Source organism: Mustela nigripes, chromosome 5, assembly GCF_022355385.1.
Source record: "Mustela nigripes isolate SB6536 chromosome 5, MUSNIG.SB6536, whole genome shotgun sequence".
Taxonomy (NCBI): Eukaryota; Metazoa; Chordata; class Mammalia; order Carnivora; family Mustelidae; genus Mustela; species Mustela nigripes.
The window spans coordinates 56,863,471-56,880,757 of record NC_081561.1 but is presented as its reverse complement, the minus strand read 5'-3'; the positions used below and the strand labels follow the sequence as shown (position 1 = coordinate 56,880,757).

At 41.7% G+C, this 17,287-nt stretch overlaps 1 protein-coding gene and 1 long non-coding RNA gene across 4 annotated transcripts in view; one reads left to right on the top strand and one right to left on the bottom strand.

Annotated features, from left to right (window-relative positions):
• Window positions 1–17,287, bottom strand: part of ADGRF1 (adhesion G protein-coupled receptor F1) — a 43,217-nt gene that overhangs the window by 2,784 nt on the left and 23,146 nt on the right. For all 3 annotated transcript variants that reach the window (XM_059400294.1, XM_059400296.1, XM_059400295.1), the window contains 8 exons: window positions 16,324–16,424; window positions 15,408–15,466; window positions 11,789–11,949; window positions 10,474–10,637; window positions 8,668–8,856; window positions 5,604–6,977; window positions 3,648–3,689; window positions 2,555–2,614 (listed from right to left, as the gene is read on the bottom strand). In XM_059400294.1, the coding sequence (XP_059256277.1) occupies window positions 2,555–2,614; window positions 3,648–3,689; window positions 5,604–6,977; window positions 8,668–8,856; window positions 10,474–10,637; window positions 11,789–11,949; window positions 15,408–15,466; window positions 16,324–16,424 (2,150 nt within the window). The remainder of the gene's footprint in view (window positions 1–2,554; window positions 2,615–3,647; window positions 3,690–5,603; window positions 6,978–8,667; window positions 8,857–10,473; window positions 10,638–11,788; window positions 11,950–15,407; window positions 15,467–16,323; window positions 16,425–17,287) is intronic.
• Window positions 1–17,287, top strand: part of LOC132017987 (uncharacterized) — a 35,295-nt gene that overhangs the window by 15,430 nt on the left and 2,578 nt on the right. The window lies entirely within an intron of this gene.

Sequence of the window (17,287 nt, the reverse complement as noted above, 5' to 3'; positions counted from 1 at the left end):
GGTCAAATAACAGGACCCAAGTCATTGGAACCATTAACAAATAAACCTCTTCTCTCTGGAGAGAGAATCTGTAGGGGTCACCAGTGTCTATCTTTCAGAGAAGAGTCACAGAGAACTTAGCCGGGGACAATGGAAGGGCTAGGAAGGGGTCCGGCGTCCCCAACAGGGAGAGGATTTTGAGAGAAACCACACTGTGGGTCCATACAGTGTCACGGTGCCTTGAGGGATGGTCCTTACGGAGAACATCATTGGCTTCTTTCATTCCTTTCAGCCAACAACTCAAATTTTCACTGCTTTTAAGACTCCAGTTTTACCATCCATTTCCCATCTCTTAGTGCATAGCCTTTTCTCCTCTACTTTAAAAACAAAACAAAACAAAACAAAACAAAACAAAACAAAAAGGTGTCCAGGTCTGAATTCTCTCACACCGTGACCCAATCTGCCCATGTTGCCCCATCTGCATCAGACTGAAGCTTCCTGTGTCCGGGGAAGAGGCTGATCCCTCCATCTTCAGTCCACTCACTTCATCTGCCTTTCCAGGAATCCTCTTCCTTCAGCCACCCCACCCCCAGTTGTCTTCAGACTCTCTAAGACTCTCTTTGCTGGCTCATCCCTCCCACCATATGGACTTTTGCACATCCTCGTGACTCAGCTCTACCATCGCTGCTGGTCCCGAGTCTGTGTCTGGTTTCCACCCTCATTCTCTTTTCTCTCACGAGTCTCTTGACAGGAACATTCTTACTGAGGTATCTTTTCTTTGCCTTCTTTCTCCTCAACTGCTATAATCTGGGTTCCTGTTTTACACTCAAACTCCCTCAGAAAATTACAAATACCCATCTTCTCTTCTGCCAAATATGCATTTATTTTAACCCAAATGAGCCACCTAACCTGAAAACAAAGTCCCACTTTTATCATCTGATTTAAAAATGACATAGGGAAGGGAGTACAAATCTAGAAGATGCAAAGGAACGTGTCAACACTTGACATTAGAAACGGAGAAAAAACACTGCTGGGCATCCTTACTTTTGTTCTCATTTTAATTTACTTTGGGGTGTTTTTCTTTCTTTGGTTTTCAAAGGAGAAAAATGCTCACTTCCTGGCAGGGCAGGGGGTGTCCTGTCTCAACTTCAGGGTCAGGTTTTTCTATACTGCAGACACATAGACTGTAGCTCCTTTCTTTTCTTAAGCACAGTGACTGATTTATTAGTTTCATATTCTCTGTTCAAGAGATTTTAGTTCTTCAAGACATAAATTCAAAATTACAGAAAGTCAGAACCTCTGCTTTGAATTAACGAGTCCAACAGTTAATGTCCACAGTTGGGAAAAAACCCCAAACTGAACGGTACCGTGTGACTTCCCTAAGATCACTCAGCCAATCATTGACTGAGTCAGAAATAACAGGGCAGGTCAGCTGGCGAGGGGGTCTATGCTGCCTAATTCACAGCACAGGCCGATATGAGGAAACGCAGACCCTGGAAAAATTTTTAAGGTCAAAGGTTAATTTCCTCAATTTTTAAAAATTACTATTTCAAAAGATTATAGTGCCCCTTGTAAAAATCTCTAAACACCCACGTAGCTCTTCAGGCACTTAAGTCAGCTGATTTTTTATCAGACACAGAAATCTTTGCCTTAGAGCTCCTTCTGAAAGGCCTTCAGTGTTTTGCTGAAGGGCAGAAATCTAAACCAACTTCAAAAATACAAAATCTGAACATAAGGGCGTCTGTTGTTAACTCTATACTCCTTCTATGGACTGGACTTTCATGAGAAAGAACAAACCAGGAATCCTCTGCCTCCATCCAAATGTCTCAGTTGGTAGATTTAAGTGCTCAATTTGCAAGGGATTGAGTCAGTTATGCCATGCCAGCTGAAGAGGGAAAACTCAGAGAACATCTCACAGATTAGAAGTCGACCAGAATTCCAGGCACCTGGGTAGCTCAGTTGCTTGAGAGACTGCGTTCAGCTCAGTTCATGATCCTGGAGTCCCAGGATTGAGTCCCACACTGGGGGGTGGGGGTAAAAGGGTCCCCTACTCAGCAGGGGGTCTGCTTCTCCCTCTGACCTTCCCCCTCTCATGCTCACTCTCTCTTATTCTCTCTCTCTCAAATAAATAAATAAAATCTTAAAAAAAAAAAAAAAAGTTGACCAAGATTTCATACTTTCCTTTTGCAAAGGCAAAATGATCTATAGGAGGTCCCAAAAGTCAGCCAGAGAAAAGGGTCTCATTGACTCTAGATGTTGAAAGGCAAGTCTGACTAAAGAAGATGACACCATCCAAAGGTTGTTTGCCCACCACAGCACCCACAGACCTCAGTGCCTGAGCATCTTTGTACTTTTCCGTGGCTTCTCATTCACTCATTCCCTTGTTCATTTTCTCACTCATTCAACGTTATGAGTAGTGACCCTGTGCTGGGCACCATGCCAGGGAGCAGAAATAAAATGGCGACAGAGGCTCAGGGGGATGACACAAAAGTGGGCTCGCCGTGCGACTGCATACAGAGAAAAGTGCGAAACCGGAACTTCATGCGTTGGACCTGTGGCAGCAGGAGATAATTACCTTGGATGCTTGCTTCCAAGAGCTTAAAGGAGACAATTTGCTGAACAGCAATTGTCGCAGCTAGAAGGCAACAAAGAAATACTGAGAAGAGGCACATACACTATCATACTAGACAAATGCAGAACAAAATTGCAGACTGGAACTGTTACTTAATAGAGGTATTTCCTGGAAGCCCTTAATAGACCATCAGCATGGCTATCTGATGAAAAGATTTCTTTTATTTGTTTGCTTTACCTATAAACAGACCTAGGATTAAACAAAGAACAATAATACCAAAAACCATAATAATTCAGATTCTAGACAATAGTAATTGGCAATAATTGCTAAATTAAAATTTATCTCTGAAGTAAAGAGTTTCCTAACCTTGTGAATGGGGCCATTGAGAGAATTATTTAGTCCAACCAAGAACAGCAAATTGCTTCTTTGTAAACAGGGATTTTGTGTACGTGCTACAATTGTGCTAATTATAAAATCTTCTTATCTTCTTATTAAAAACAAAGTCTCTGTCGCTTAGCTTACTTTCTCTCTTTGCCTCTCTCAATAGAGTTCCTCGACCCTTGGGAAAAATAATGAAACAAGTTTATGTAGACTTTTTTTTTCCATAATTTTCCCTACATTGGCCATCCTTCCTTAGGGATTTTATTTAATGTTAAAAGTTATTTATATTTACCATAGGAATGTAGAAGTAGATACATCCTTCAGCATATTCTATGTAAATGCTACATTTAATAAAGGAGGAAAAGAGAATCACCCCAGCAGGATGTACTTTTTGCTCTTTGATGATTGCCAAACCATAGATTAAAGTAGCAAAATGAAAAGTAAGAACAATTTCCCTTTTTTTCTATAATGTTCACATTATACGTTGTGATTGGTTCTATATTGTTTTCTTATCAGCACATTCTATATGTGGTGATTAGTTCTATATATTTTCTTATCAACAGTGAGTGTTTTCACTGACTTTTATAAAATTATAGAATTTGATGACAAGAGTACTCATGGTCTCACCTCTTATATGTGAATAAGAGCCTAGAACTGAAGGATTCTAATGCGTGCATTAGAATAAAGAGATGAAGAGAGAAATGAATACACCTACCTTACTGTCCAAGAGCATTCCAAAACATAAGATGAAAAAACCCTTAAAAAATAAAAAAGAAAGAAAGAAATCACCTGTGTGGTCTTTTCTCCGCCAAAGAAGAAAACATGGCTGTGTAATTCTATTCTATCACCCAACATTATTTTCTTGCTGGTCTCTCTCCTAGTCTGTGGACTCATCAGAGGCAAGGACACTGGCTGATTCCACCATGCCTGGTATAACACAAAGCACTCAAAAAAAAAATGTTTTTCTTGAAGGTACAAACAAATAAATGAGTGAATAAGGTTTTAAGTGTATATGGAACATTCTTTTCCCTTTTGTGTCATCCTAAACACCAAACAAATATATTCTATAGCTTAGTCTTCCTTTAGAGTGGGCATTAAATCAACATTGATGGAGTGAACGTGAATCTGTGACACCTGCAGGCACTGAGGTCCAACCCTCAGCAGAGGGTTATTCTATCTGCACCCTTGCTATCAAGTCCAGTCCTTGTGGAACCCTTGGCCAAGGCTTTCTTGGACTATGAGATCCTTCTCCCAGTCAGAGCACCCCCAGTGGGTGCCTATTCCTACAGCATTTCACCATGGAGCTGCTCTCGGCAAAAGCTCCCTACACCTGCCACCATTAGGCATATGCTCTCAAGGTTCGCCATTTGCGCTTACCAATGAAACGTTCGCTGGTGTGCTAAAAGTAGGTGGAGAACCAGTTGCTTTTAGAAGATGAATTAGCACTTCCTACATGCCAGGCACAGTGCTGAGAGCTAAATTATGTCATGTAAATTATTTTATGATATAGGTAATAATATTATCCCTCTCTAACAGACGAGAGAACTGAAAGAGAGATTAAATATTTCTCAGAGGTCACAGTTGACAATGTGCCATATTTGAGCCCAGACCTATTTAACCCCACAGCTCAAGCCTTTAACCACCCCTTCCTTGAGACATCATGCAGAAGTGACGAGCAAACATTCATTGAACCAAGATCAAAGACTCTCTTCCAGACTCACAGAAACCAAAAGATTACTTTTTCTGCCTACTCTCTGAACACTCTTCGATTGTGAAATGTAAAACCCATGCTCTTCAGCAGGTGTAGGCAAACTTCTGCAAAGAGCCAGATAGGATGTGTTTTAGGCTTCTCAGGAGGTACAGTTGCAACTGTTCAACTTTGCCAAGGTAAAGAAAGCAGCCACAGACCATATCTACACAAATGGGCATGGCAGTGCTCCAATAAAACTTTATTGACAGGGGCGCCTGGGTGGCTCAGTGGGTTAAAGCCTCTGCCTTCAGCCCAGGTCATGATCCCAGGGTCCTGGGATCGAGCCCCACATCGGGCTCTCTGCTCTGCGGAGAGCCTGCTTCCTCCTCTCTCTGCCTGCGTCTCTGCCTACTTGTGATCTCTGCCTGTAAAAAAAAAAAAAAAAAACAAAACAAAAAACAAAAAAAGGAAAAAAAAAACTTTATTGACAAAAACAGCGCTGGTTACAGTTTGTCAGCTCCTGCTCTGTTGTGCTCTGGAGACATCCTGTGAACCATTCAGAGTCAACAAGTGGTTTTGAGTCCTTTTCCTTTCCTTGTGTGCTTTTGCAGAGGTCTGCCCAGGAGAAAGAGGGCTGAGCTGGCAGCAAAAAGGGTTAACATTAGGTTTATAAACCCAAACATCTAAAATCCTGGGATGGATTCCTGAACAAGTCTAATACTCTGCTTCAGTAATACCTGCTGGAAAATACAGATTCTGTTATTTGTTTATTTCTCTTGGATTCACTGCTGCCTGGCAGTGTTGCTCACAGACCTGCTGCAGGCAATGGGAGATGAGTTAGCATCCAGAGTGGTGTTACCAACCTCAGTTCTCTATAATTACCCCTAGTCACCTGATGATGTAAGAGGTTATTCTTAAAAAAGAAGAAGAAGAAGAAGAAGAAGAAGAAGAAGAAGAAGAAGTTATTCTTATTGTTCTCACCTGGAATGCATTGAGTAATGCAAAAACAACATGCCAAGCCAGATTCTGGTTGTCTACTATTGTTCCTATGCCAAAGCCCCAGGTGAGCCCCAGCAGAGGGGTCAGGATGAGAAGGCTCTTCCCCATGCGGACAATAGTGGCCTTGTTCTCCTGACCGGGTCTTTCTCCAACAGTGGGCCTCCAGAGCTTCCTGAGAACCAATAGCACCACCACCAAGTTCACAGCCACAATAGTCAGTGCAGGAACAGCAAAGGCTAAGAGGGGTTTGCTCCTATCGGACCAGTTAAGCCAACACACGTCTTTCCTTGTGTAGCCATTGCTTGGCTGCGTGACAGCAATCGTGATGGCACATATGATGAGAGGGCACCCGTAGCCCAGGCAGAAGCCGATGGCTATCATCGAAGGCATGGCCATGTGATGGAATACGAGGAGGATCCGATAGGCCAGCAGGATGCCAAGTGTGAGCATCCAAAAGAACAAGGAGAGGTAGAAAAAGTGCATGAAGAACACAGCAGCTACACAGACTCTGGAAAGGTTTACGGGGGAGTCTCCAGTGGCAGCGACAAGGAACCAAACATCAGCAATCAGGAGGCACAGGGCTATGTTCACCATGCAAACATGACGGGTGTAAGAGGTCTGGTTTTTCTTGACCTGCTTCCAAAACAGAGCTTCAATGATCAGGCATAAGGTGAGACTTCCGATGGAGATACCTAGTCCCACAAAGGTGATCCATTTAACCACAGGGATGATGGCAGAGGGGACAAAGGGGGACATCAGTACCGAGAAGGAGGTCAGGTGAGTACATCGGCACATCACCATGTCTGGAGTTTCGTTCACCAGGTGGCAGCCTGCATTGTTCCATTGCAAAAGACCGAAATCCCAAAACACACAATGAGGCTGGCTCAGATTCGACTCTATCTTGGAAAAAATCAGGAAAACCTCATTTATGGAATAGTTTTGAATAATCGTGGATATCACGGGGCCATTGACCTGAGCATTTCCATTTTTGGTAACAGATAGGATAGTCCCCAGGGTCAACGAGGCCATGCTGATGATGGTTTCTGGAAGGGATCGCTGGAATTGGTCTGACTCAATTAACACACGGCCTCTTATGGGAATGGAGGCATTTGGAGGGAACATTTCAGTCTGATAGTTGTAACCCATCTTGAGTTGGCTTGGGGACACTGGACTCCCTTTCCAGTTAATGAATTCCCGAGAAAAATTCAGAGGCAGAGCTGTTGGAGGTACAAGGCTGCTGATGTTTTCCAGTGTCTTCAGTAACCGCGAGCTGGCATGCTGTTCTTCCTGTAGTAACACCGTCCAGTTGGTTACTGATGATGAATTCAGGATGTGGTCAGCTATACTGATGACATCCTGAAATACAAGGATGAAAATCAGTTTGTGTTTTGAATAAGCAGCTCAAGAGGACTAGGAGGGGAGAGTCATTAGTATTAAGGATAGCACAATTGCCCAAAGAGTTGGCCCAGTTGAAGACCATAGCAAATGTATCAGTGAAAATCAGTTTAGTCACTGCGCAGTGAAAGTTTTGGGTTAAGAAACTAGGGTCAGCAGAATCACATAAGTTCCAGAGTGATCTCCCCAGGACATTTGTATGCACACTGGGGTTCTAGCAAGGCTGAGAAAGAATCCTGTGGTGTGTGCTCTATCAGGCTCACTTCCTTCCACAGTGATGACAAACATGGTTGCCTTACTGCTCCAGCTGAGGCTCAGAGAGTGAGACATTAAATTGAACTCCTTTCCAACATTATGTTTGTTTTGCTAACATCAGAAGTTCTAAATTCATGTCATGGACATCCAAGTTGAATTTATGAATTAATAGGAGAGAATATAAAGCAAAAGAGAATACAAAAGCAAAAATCCTCAAACACTGGACAAGTGACTGAGAAGCATCGAACTGTTGTGGGTTTTAAGGGTCAGTCTCAGCTGAAGAGATTCCTTTTCCAAACAAGACCTTGAAAGCTGCCACTTTCCCCAGCAGGACCCTGTCTCTGGCTTATGGCTCTGGTTCCCAGGCATTCTTCCTCAGAGTCATCATCACTCTGACAGAGTCTTATCCTAAATGAGCCCTCTGCAGCTTTTGGCCCTGAGTCCCATAGCATGCTTCTTCTACTGCCCTCTAACCTCTGTCTTCTTTTGGTTTGTTTGCCTGCTCTGTTTGTGCCCTTCATTTTATTTTTAGACTCTCTGTGTCATTTTGTTTTAGTTGGTCTCTTGTAAACAACACAAAGTCAGGCTTAAAAAAAAACTTGATCATCTTCTCTTTGGTTCACAGAGTTTTAACTTATTTATATTTAATGTCATCTCTGACATAATGTCACCTTATATAGCTAAAGTATAATCGTGTGATATGTAACCATACAATTCGATAATATAATTTTTCAAAAATATAATATACTTTAACATATAGAATGCACACATCCAAAATGTTTGGAAGGACATTCATTTAACAGTATTTATTGAGTACCTGCTATGTACTACTTTTCATTTTCTAGGCACTGGAGGTGATACCTAAAATGCAAGCAGTAGCTATTCTAGGGTGACCAGATTACATATCTTTTTTTTTTTTTTTGGTCTATTTGCATTTCTTAGTAAGCAAGTTTTATTTGCATAAAATTTAAGCTAATTTTTAAATACCAGACTAAATCATGAATACCCCAGTCAAAAAGAGGGTATTCTTAAAATACACACTACTGAAGTCAGAGCTCTTAGCCACAAGAAAGACAACTGCAAAGACATTAAACAGTGAACACGTGTCATATGTTGTCATATGGTATCATATGGTGTCACACAGTGCATATGGTGCAGATTCTCACACCTTCCTCTAAGCCTGCCTAGAGGTAGCCCCCTCTTGCTTTGAACTCACATAACTAATCCCAAGAATTTTTGGTACACTGTGGAGGACACAATAAGTCTCATACAACAATTGACCTATGACCCCTTGCCTCTTTTCCATTAGTGAGATTTCAGCTCGGGTTTTTGTCATTCCTCCTGAAAGACTGAGCCTCTAAAGCAAGTCCTATAAACACAGGCAGACAGAACATACCTCCATTGTTGAACTGGACACTTTGAAATGGCTTGCCAGTGACAGAGACAAGACGTTGTCCAGAATTGACACCACTGAAGCCAGATTGCCGGCTGTGGTTGATGGGTTTTGCTGAATCACAACAGAAAGATTTCGCACCAAGGATGACACGGCTGTCTCGGTAGCATTGCCTGTGATCACACTGAAATTCTAGGAATAAAAATGGTTAAGTTCTAGAGAACAATGGGATGTTTGCTTTTCATATAAATTATTATCCTAATTATACAGAAATATATATTCAGTGAGATTCAGTGACTTTCCAAACAGTACCCAGCGAGGAAGTGGAAAGTTAGTGTCTCCTGGTACTAAATTCTGTTTTATCAACTATGCTATGCTGAGAAATCCTTGTAGGATGAGAAGATAGAGGGACATGCATGGAAATCTGACTACACTTTGTCATTGGCTTGGAGTTTTGCTTCTTCTCTGAGGCTCCGCTCTGTTTCCACTACACTAAGTTATCTTGGAAGGCCACCAAAAAAGGGACAGTCTTTTCCATTCAAAACAAGTCAACCCAAGAACCAGATCCCATCTGGTTTTTTGTTTTTTGTTTTTGGGGGGGGGTTGTTTGTTTGTTTTTGAGAGCATGAGTGTGAGCATGAGTGGGACAAAGAGGGGCAGAGAGAGAGGGTCTAAAGCAGGGTCCAGGCTCAGTGCAGAGCCTGACAGGAGCTCAGACTCACACCCCTGAGATCATGACCTGAACAAAAATCAAGAGTTGAACACTTAACCAACTGAGCCAAACAGGCAACCCTCATCTGTATTTCTTTTTGCTCTTCTCAGCTCACTGTTGTGTTCTCTACTTTGAGCTGGGACTTGCCTGCCTTCACACCCTGGGTTGGACAAGTCCCAGCTATGGTCCATGTCTAGAACCGTCACAAAGAAAGCAAGAACAAGGATAGACTCCAGAAGCCATCTGGTCCAATCTCCCCCACCCAGTTTACAGAGGAAAAACCTCAGAATGAAGCAGTAAACATTCTATAGTCCCTTGGGAAATACCATTCTGAGTTTCATCTGCAATAGTGGGGTCCCTGGCTGGGAGAGGAGTTCTGCTCAATATGGACATCTATTTGCAAGACAGTCTCAAGAGTCCCTCTTTTCCATGACTTGAGTTCGAATTCCTCACCATTTCCTTCCTTCCTTATATCTGCCTTGCCTTAAGAACTTGAACCTTCCTAAGAAAAATGTCATGTGGAATTCCTAGTTCTGGACTGGAAATCAAGTGACCATGTTTCTAGTTCAACACTACTGTTACCAGAGGGACCATCAGCCTCTTAGTCTTTCATTTCCTGATCTATAAAAACAGGTTGATAAGCCAGATGACCCTTAAAATCCATTGTAGTTCTGTCATTGTATTTGGTACACCTCTGTCTGAGCCACTCCCGGCCCAAATTTCTGACATATGTACATCCTCACTCGTACTGAGCTGACTCACATCTCTACTTGGATCTTTGTTTTCCAGGCTTTCTGCACTTCTAAGACCAGCTTAATTGCTGTCTTACCATCTATCATAGACATCTTCAGCACTGATTCATTCCTCTATAGCTCCCTCCCCAATGGAACCATCAACTCTGACTTTTTCTGTCTCTCTTGGCTTCTACCTAGACCCTGCTACTCATTCCAACAGTGCCTATGATTACCAGGTCTGATAATAGCCTTGACTTCTGTGCACTGACCAATGAGACAAACTGATATATTATTCTCCACCTAGCCATGCTCACTGGGAGATGCCCACGGTGAAACTAAGAACACAAGACGCAGATGCTTTACCTTCTTCAGTTCCTCCAGCTGAGAATGCACACACGTCTCCCTGAGGATCCGCCACCCAGAAGGCTGGCACCTGGCTGTAATGTTCCCAGTGTAGCCACTGCTACAGGGAAGAATATACTCATCATTCATGGACCCAAATCCAAAGACAATGCTGTTACACTGGGCTGGGAGGAAAAATGGAAACAAAAAGAAAAAATGTGTCAATATCCTGGCACTTTGTACAAAGCATATGGCAGTGCTGTAGAATTCATGTTTCCAGAGACAAAACCCATACAAAATTCAGGAGTAGAAATTGGTCCTTGATGCTCAGCTTCATCCCTCTCAACACCCTTTCTCCTTTCTGATGCCCTCCCCAAGGCCGGCCCCTTGCCCTCCAGTTGTCTGAACTGTGCCAACAGCCTTGCTTTTAGTGAGCCATAAACTAATAAGCACCAGGTGAAAAAAAGACAGAGTGTGATCACTCTTGGGAAAGAGCTTCATTCTGTAAGGAAATGTCAGAAAATCAGAAAATCTGCAAGAAGCTATGGAACGTAGCAGTAATGATATGGTAACAAATTGGACAGCTGCCATTTTAGAGTGACATACCCAACTTTTTGCCCTTTGTTAAAGCTTTTCACGTTGTGACCAGCCACTAGTTACGCCCACAGCTGACCCTTGGTAGTATATTCTGACTGTGATTGGGACCAGGAGAAGGAAACTGTGCAGGGAAGATCCTCCAGGATTCTGAGGTATGCTTGTTTTTCCCAGTACTGCATCCTAAGTGCCTAGACAGTTTGTAAATACTGTTGAATAAATGTTATTGAAAGTGGCTCATATCCAGGTGCACAAGGCTTAAGATTGAATGTAAAAAAGAAAGGGAAAAATCTGAAGAAAAGTAGTAGAGTGTCATGTGTCTGTGTGTGTCTGTGGAGAGTGTGTGTGTGTGTGTGTGTGTGTGTGTTAAAGATCTAGACAAATGCATTCTTTCTTTGGTTCCTTGGATTATGATTTAGGAATATGTCAGCCCCAGGGCTCTTGGAGCATGTGTTGCAGTAGACTATTGCTGAGTGAGTTCCATCAGGGCCTGCAGAGAGCTCAGTGCTCCACAGTGTTACCCTGGGAGCTGGAGAACACATCGCTGGTCAGCAAGGATCTGAAATCAGAGACTGAAATGGAGTTTCATCATGGTGTGGGGAGAAAATCGCTGCCTATGTCTCAGTCAGTCTTAGAACAATTCTGTATCATAAAGATTTCCAGTCTACTTCCTGAAGACACAAATGAGCTACTAAGTAGAGGACTCCTATAACCTAAGCGGGGGATGGGAATTCAGAATTACCTTTTCCAAATACTCTGAAAGAGCCATCTTCAAGCAGGAACAGCTTGTAAAGTCCTGCCTTCACCTTCTCGGCCACTTGTTCAATGGCTGACAGCAGCTCAGATGTGCTGCTGGAACCCACAACTTCAAACCCGACAATGATGCTTCCATCATTGGAATGACTGTGTGAAAAAAAAAATGAGATTCATTCAGTCGGTCACTCGGGGCCTGCCGTGTGTATGCATGTCACTGGGGCCATGGGAGGACATCAAACTGGTATTGTCCTTGCCTTCATAGAGCTTACACTCTAGCAGAGAAGACAAGGCAAGCAAGAAACCAGTAATTATCATATGTAAGTAATTATATAATTGTATATAAAAAATATATCTATGTGTTTAGTTAAGTATTACGCGAGACAGATGTGATAAGAATAGAATAGCAGGTGGAGATGGGGCCCACTTTTTAAAAGATTTATTTATTTATTTATTTATTTGAGAGAGAGAGAGAGAGAGAAAGGGAGAGCATGCACATGCATGAGTGGGAGGGGGGCAGTGGGAGAGAATCTCTGGCAGACTCCCAGATGACTGTGAAAACTGAGGCAGGACTTCATCTCAAGATGCATGAGCTCATGTCCTGAGCCAATAGCAAGAGTCTGATGCGTAACCAACTGAGAAACCCAGGTGTCCGGATGAGGCCCCCTTTACAGAGTGACTTTTTTTTTTGTTGGCCTGCTTTAAATAAAGCTGGTCAGAGGGTGAAAGCTGAGGCCTAAACAATGCGAAGAAAAGGCTACAGTTACAAAGAACATCAATGTAGTTTGCCAGCATGTGTGAAGGTCCTGAGGCAGGAAAATGCCTGTGAGTTAAACAAATTTGAAGACCTGCTGCCAGGTCAAGAACCAGAGTTTCTCAATGCAGAAAGGCTTCAGAGTGGGTTTGAATTTTCCTAGGGAGAATAAATTGAATTCAGTTTATTGAATTCAATAAAATCAGTTTTAGTTAGAAGACAAAAATTGATTAATTCATTTTAGCATAACTAAGTTTCAGTGAGCAGGAGAGAAATGGTAGGGTATGATATTAGGTAAGTGGCCAGGAGGTGGATCAGATAAGGCGTTAGAGTTTGAATTTTATTTTTATTAAAAGGTTTCTTTCTTTAGGAAAAGTCAGAGGCATGCTCATGTTTACTGCTTAAGAGTGTCACTCTGGCTGCTGCATAATGGGCTGAAGGGGGCAAGCAGGGAAATAGGAGGACCCACCAGGAAAGAAGTGATGGTGACTTGAATTTGGGGGCAGTACCCGTGGGGAGAAGTGGTCAAGCTGTACTTGAAGACTGAGCCACAGGAATTGTGAAGGATGCTGGGCATGGAGAAAGGAACCAGTCAAGAAAAGACTGTAAGGGATAGAAAAACAAATTGCAGTGTATTCATACAAAGGAATAGCACTGGGCAATAAAAAGGAAGGAGCCCCTGTCCCCCTCCCCAGGGGCACCTGGGTGGTTCAGGTGGTTGAGTGTTGACTCTTGGTTTCAGCTCAGGTCGTGATCTCAGGATTATGAGATTGAGTCCCAAGATGGGCTCCCCATTCACTGTGCAGTCTGCTTAAGACTCTCTCTCCTTCTCCCCCTGCCCCCCGCTCTCTCTCCCTCTCCCTCCCTCCCTCTCTCCTTCTCCCTCTCTAAAATAAATAAATCTTAAAAAACAACCATAGCAAAAGGAAAGAACCCCTGACACTCCGAAAAACAAGGATGACGCTCAGAGACATGCTGAGGGAAAGAAGCCAGACATACACAAAAACGACACACTGGGCGATTCCATTTATGTGAAGTTCTAGGTAGACAAAACTGACCTACGATGATACGAATAAAAGCAGTGGTGATTTCTGGTGGGAGGTAGGGGTGGGCATAGAATTGGCTGGAGAGGAACACAAGGGAACTTTTCGGGTGATGAAAATGTTCTGTATCCTTAAAAGGCGGCTAGTAAAAACATCTGTCAAAGCTTATGAAACTGTATGCATAAGGCCTGAGCTATTGCCGTATGCCGTATGTCAGTTATACCTCAATAAAAAATGATGACAGAGGATGATAGAGGATGACTCCAGGTCTGAGTGCGTGCAACACTCACTCTGGGTGACACTAGGTGTCCCTGTAACTGGGATGGATGAAGCAGTGGGAGAAGTAGCTTGATGGTTTTGAGGGGGGACAAAAAGGTTTGAGGAGAAAAGTGGGATGACCTCTGTTTTGGACACATTATGTTTGACATGCCTACCAGAAAATCCGGTGGAGGCAGTTGGATATTTGGGTCAGAGAAGCAAATTGAGACACTAAGAGATTAAGATTTACTTTAAATCATAAACATAAAGAGTAAAACCTAAATAATTGCATTTCATAGATTTATGCCTACTTTATAATTTTATTTACAAATATTGGAGTCAGCTCATAAGATATAGGAAATGAAATATGTGTTAGAAATATAAGTAGGAAGCCAGGGCCAATGTAAAGAAAAATATGAATATTGAATAAAAATTACTGTGAGTTTCAAGTGTGTCTATGCATTCAGTGACTGCAAGGTCAGAAAGGAAAATATAATTCATTAAATAGAACTTGGTATAAGAAAAAAGCAGCAGTGTCTTTCCTAGCATTGAAATATAAAGAAAATTATACACATGGGCCTTTATATAAGAACATGAGATAACCGGAAGGCTAATATCCAGGACGGTATATTTATAGCAATGCTGCTGAAAATTTCCTATAGCTGTTCCATAAGTTAACCGTGAAAAAATATATATACACAAGAAGTCAAGTTCTCTGACCTCTAAGCCACTTCCTCTATCAAGCAGACTATTCATAGTATCAATGCACACATGGCTAACTAACCAAATAACTTTTGGAATGAAAGCATAAACAAAAGGATAATTTACTAAATATCTCTTTATTTGCTGTAGACAATGCCTACTGGGTTTTGAGCTATGGTGCATACATGGTATCTATACAAAAATATGATAGCTTCCCCCAGGCTTCCCTCTTGGCTCCCAATTATACAACTTTGTATCTTTGTATCATACCCCGCTGTGCTTGTGGACAGAGAAGAACCACCCCTCTGCACCCACAGCCCTTACCTCCAGCCCTCGTCCATTCCCATATATGCATACCATGATCTGCTTCATCCCAAGTTCTGCAACTATGGGGTTGCAGTTCCAGCCTCTGATCTATACTTTGGAGAATGCCATTCAGTATTTAAGTTTCCTCTTCTGACTTTGAGAAGCATCACAGACTTTGTCCAATTTTAGTAAGAATCCTACTAGAAAGACCTGTTCTTCCCTGTTTTTTTGTTTGTCAAGGTGATTTGGGAATAGGACTGGCATTCTGTAAGATGGCTGCACAATTCTGGAGATGCCATTCTCTTTTTTAAGATTTATTTGTTTATTTGAAAGAGAGAGAGAGAGAGTGCACAAGAAAAAGGGCAGAAGGAGAGAGAGAGAGAATCTCAAGCAGACTTCCTGCTGAGCTCGGAGCCCAACAGAGGGCTCCATTTCAGGACCCTGAGATCATGACCTGAGCTGAAATCAAGAAGCAGGTGTTCAACTGACTAAGCCACTCAGGCACCCCTCTGGGGATGTCCTTCTAAGGCCATTGTGTTACTTACCGAAATTGGGTGACATGAACTGACTCAAAATCTTGAATTCTTTTGAATGTTTCTTTAAGCTTATAAAGAGAAAAAGGGGCAATATGTTGATTTTTGTCCCCATACAAGGAAGATATTTTAGCAAAAAAATTGATGCAGACAATAAATAAACCAACAGAACTACTGAAGAAAAGAAAGAGCTACCACAGGAGGTAAAGGCATATTATACAAACACAGTTCAAATGACAGTTGACAATTGTATACATACACACATGTCATTTATTTTTGAGTTGACTAATAAAGATGCTAACCAACTGCTCAGAATTGAAGAATCAATTGCTTAGAATAAGGGATTGGGTGCCAGATAATATAAATTTTTCCAAAATCTGTTTTCTCCTTCAAAAACATAAGCCCTACATTTCCATATGAATTTAAGCTGAATATCTAGAAAGTATTTGTGTATATCTTTAGTGAAAATGACACCTGAATCAGCATTATAGATAGAAAGACAGTGATTTAGTTTTTCTGTGACTTCATTACATAGTCCAGAATTCTGTTCAGTAACTCTGTTTAGCCCCTAACAAGCAAGGCTGCTTTATGGAACAAATCCAAAATGCTGACAATTGAGCCTAGAGCATGAAAAATTTCCTTTTGACAAATAAAAAACAGAAAATAACCAAGAAGTCTTGCTAGAATATGACTCACATAAATGAGCAAAAGTGAACACAAGAGAAATGGAAAGAAGTCAACGGCTAAAACTCTCCCAGAAAGAAAATGTTCAACATACGTAAGTTGTGGGCAATGTGATTAACTGCTCTGTAATAACTCAATGAACGTGAATAATTAAGAATATGTATTAAATAAACATGCTGAATTGAAAACATCTGAACTCATGTTTAGCCAACAATTTCCTATGTAGAAAGTAGAAAGTGCTTACTTGAATTTCAATTCCAGTGGCATATTTGGAGTATGAAGGAGAAGATGAATTCAAAAGGTCTTTGGCAAATCTTTCATTAATTTTGAAAGTGCCCCAAACCTCTATGGGAAATAAAAAAGTTTTACAGATATAAAAATTAGTCACTTGAATTTATCACAGCATAAAATTATAGCAGGACATTTGAAGCCCGTCTATTCAACAGCAGTATTTCAATTTCTTCTTGTAATGAATGTTCACCTAAAATAGTATAGGAAGTGTACACAAAACTAGACTTTTAAATTGTGGATTTGGAATATAATGAGAAGGTGCTGGTGATCAAGGCAACCTTTTAAGTAGGTAAATGTGTGGTCAACCACATGTGGTTAAGAAAGGCAGTTACTTAACACTGAAATGTGCACCCATCTAGGCATTGAAAGCAGTAAACACTACTTGCTAACTCCAACATACCCCTTGCTTTCCCATTGCTGGTGTTTTTCTGTGCTGGGACCGATTGTAGCTCATTTTCATATAGACAAACCCTGTTTATCCTGCATTCAGGATCTAGGCAAATGGACCTCCTCTGCAAGACTTCTCCTGTTCCCCAAATGCAAAGATTCCTTCCCACCTCTAAATTCCTACAGTACTCTTTTCATATCCTCTTTACAACCCCTTGTACCAACATACCTGTTTATGAGCATTTCTCATGTTTATAAGAACCCACTCCACTTTGGGGAGACAGTGTGATCCTTGTCTGATCCATCTTTTTATTTCTTCAAGGTGCATCAGACACAGACCTTTCAAAAGGTAGACTTTCATTCAAATTTATTGAAGAAATTACACTGTCTTCTTTTTTGTATTATAGCCTATCCTCGCCAACTGGGCTGCTAATTCAGACAGGGAGAGAGAAATGCTTCATTGTGTCCTCCCATAATTTGCCTCAGATCTGGGTGTAAAGATGGCATCTAATAAATATGTGTGGCCTTCA